General features: G+C 42.3%; 1 protein-coding gene across 1 annotated transcript in view; it reads left to right on the plus strand.

The window, feature by feature from the left end:
* The window catches only part of LOC113816916 (nephrin), a 336838-nt gene that overhangs the window by 54538 nt on the left and 279800 nt on the right, over nt 1-2500 (plus strand). Inside the window, exon 2 of the mRNA XM_070127458.1 lies at nt 1-182. This exon is cut by the window's left edge and continues 439 nt beyond it. Coding sequence (XP_069983559.1) covers nt 95-182 — 88 coding nt within the window. The 5' untranslated portion in view covers nt 1-94. The remainder of the gene's footprint in view (nt 183-2500) is intronic.

Consider the following 2500-nt stretch of genomic DNA (forward strand, 5'->3'; position numbering starts at 1 on the left):
AAGGCTTTTCTCTATCCCTTCCCATGCTATGATAATTGCTAGGCAACTTTAGACGCGGATACAAAGACGCTATTCTTAGTAAAGCCAAGTCATCATGACCTGCCAACGCCGTCAAAGGTCGAGCACAAAGGAGGTCGCGTTCTTTGTGACCTCTCTCGTGACCCTCTGCTGCACCGACGTAGGTAAGTGCGCTGAACTTTTTTTTATGTATTTCTTTTCTTGTTCGTTGACTTTTTAACAGTTTACACACACGCGAGCACAAATGTACACACACGCACACCTATGCAAACACACGCACTAACACACAAACATTAATACACACATACACACACACGCACACATATACACACACGCATACACACACACACATACGCGCGGTCGCACACACACAAACAAACAAACAAACACACGCCTAGATGTCCTAGATTTGAAGGTGTCGCATAAGTAGCCATAATTCTTAACCTTATTAGGGTGATAAATCATTCGTAATTACACTTGAAAAGTTCTATGCAGTTACCGTTTATCATTCTTTAGCGAATAAAATTGTCCCGACTTTCATCATTTTATTTTTCTTTGGGGGGGGGGGGGTCATGTTTGATTTTTTCTTTCTTTTTTTTCATTTCTTCTTTCTTTGTTCCTTTCTCCCTGTCTATCTCTCTCCCTCCTTTCTTTATCTCCTCTCTCTTTTTCAACTCTACGGACCTGAGTTGCGTCTTAGGAAAAGAAAGAGAAAAAGAGAAGGAAAAATAGAGAGGAGACAGGGGAAAGGAGAGAAAGAAGAAGGGGGGAGTATAAAGAGCGAGGGTGAAAGAAAAAGATAGATAGATGAATATAGAGAGAGATGGGGGGTGTGGGGGGAGGTAAGTTGTTATGTTAAAGTAAAAGCTAATGGAGAGGTGGGAGGAGGAGGAAGGGAAGGTAAGGGGGAGGGAGATCGCATTGCTAAAGGGAGGCAGTGAGGGGAGAAGTGTTTGTAAGGGGAGAAGGCGAGGCAGGGGGAGAGGGGAGCCTGGAAGGGCTACGTCCAGGCAGGGGAGAAAGGGTGAAACAGAGACCGAGGATGCAGTGCGATTGATGCTGTGCAATGTGACCCTTGGCTGCGACTCCCATTATGGAGGTTCATTTGGCTATTTCCGAACAAGTAAATCCTGCTTGCAACACTGCAAAGTTTGGGATAATTATGAGTGCAACTTTGACGCACTTTGAACCCCAGGGAGGGAGTGCCCATGAAGGCATCTTAGCTATGCTCTTCAGGTAATGTCTTCACCGACCCTCTCTCTCTTCTATCTATCTCATTCTCCTTTTCGCCTTCTGCTGGACTTTCTCTCGTCCTAGTCCTATCCCTCTTCCTTTTCACTACCTATATCCGTCCGCTCTTCCCACTTTCTTTTTTTCTCTCTTTCATCCTCTCTGTCTCTCTATAACTCTGTCTGTCTGTTTCTCTTACCCTGACACACGCTCCTCAACCTTCCATTCCCCACCACATCGTCTTTGTCTTTCTGTAACTCGGACTGTCTTTCTGTCTCTCTCTCTCTCTCTCTCTCTCTCTCTCTCTCTCTCTCTCTCTCTCTCTCTCTCTCTCTCTCTCTCTCTCTCTCTCTCTCTCTCTCTCTCACGTTTATATATATATATATATATATATATATATATATATATATATATATATATATATATATATATATATATATATATATATATATATATATATATTTTTTTTTTTTTTTTTTTTTACCGTAAGTCCTTCTTAAGGGTCTGTGGGCTATGAAGCCTCACTTAATTGCATTAGTGTTTTGTGTTGCGCCTCACAGTACGAGAGACTAGGAGAGGAGGAGCGAGAGAAAGACAACAAGGGCGTCAAAAGAGGGTGGACAGAACAAGGAAGGAGAAAGGGGGTTGATAGCATAAGGAAAAAGAAACAGGGTGGATAGAACGTGTATGTATTATTTTTTTTTTTTTTCTACCGTATGTCCTTTTTAAGATTCTGTAGGTTATGAAGCCTCACCTAATCATATCAGTCTTATATGTTGTATCTTCCTTTACGAGAGACTAGGAAAGGAGGAGCGAGAGAAAGAGAACAACGAAGGAGAAGCAGGGTGGGTGGAACAAGAGAGAGAGAGAGAACGAAAGAGAGACAGAGAGAGAGAGAGAGAACGAAAGAGAGACAGAGAGAGAGAGAGAGAACGAAAGAGAGACGGAGAGAGAACGAAAAAGAGAGAGACAGAGGCAGAGAGAGAGATAGAGAACGAAAGAGAGAGGGAGAATGTTGAATAAAGTGAATGGTTTATCCCTTACCTGAGGATTTCCACTAGTTTGCACCTGTTTAACGCTAAGCTCCTTCTTATTTCCTCCTTTCCTCCCATTTTTCACACGTCCTCATTTTTTACGCTATTCTTCTTATCTCACCATTTCTACAGAACATCATTTTCCTTATTTCATTCAGTTTCCTATCTCATTTTCCCTTATGTCATTCCACACGCATAATTACTCCCCCAAAGATATT

This window comes from Penaeus vannamei, chromosome 11 (genome assembly GCF_042767895.1).
Source record: "Penaeus vannamei isolate JL-2024 chromosome 11, ASM4276789v1, whole genome shotgun sequence".
NCBI classification, from domain to species: domain Eukaryota; kingdom Metazoa; phylum Arthropoda; class Malacostraca; order Decapoda; family Penaeidae; genus Penaeus; species Penaeus vannamei.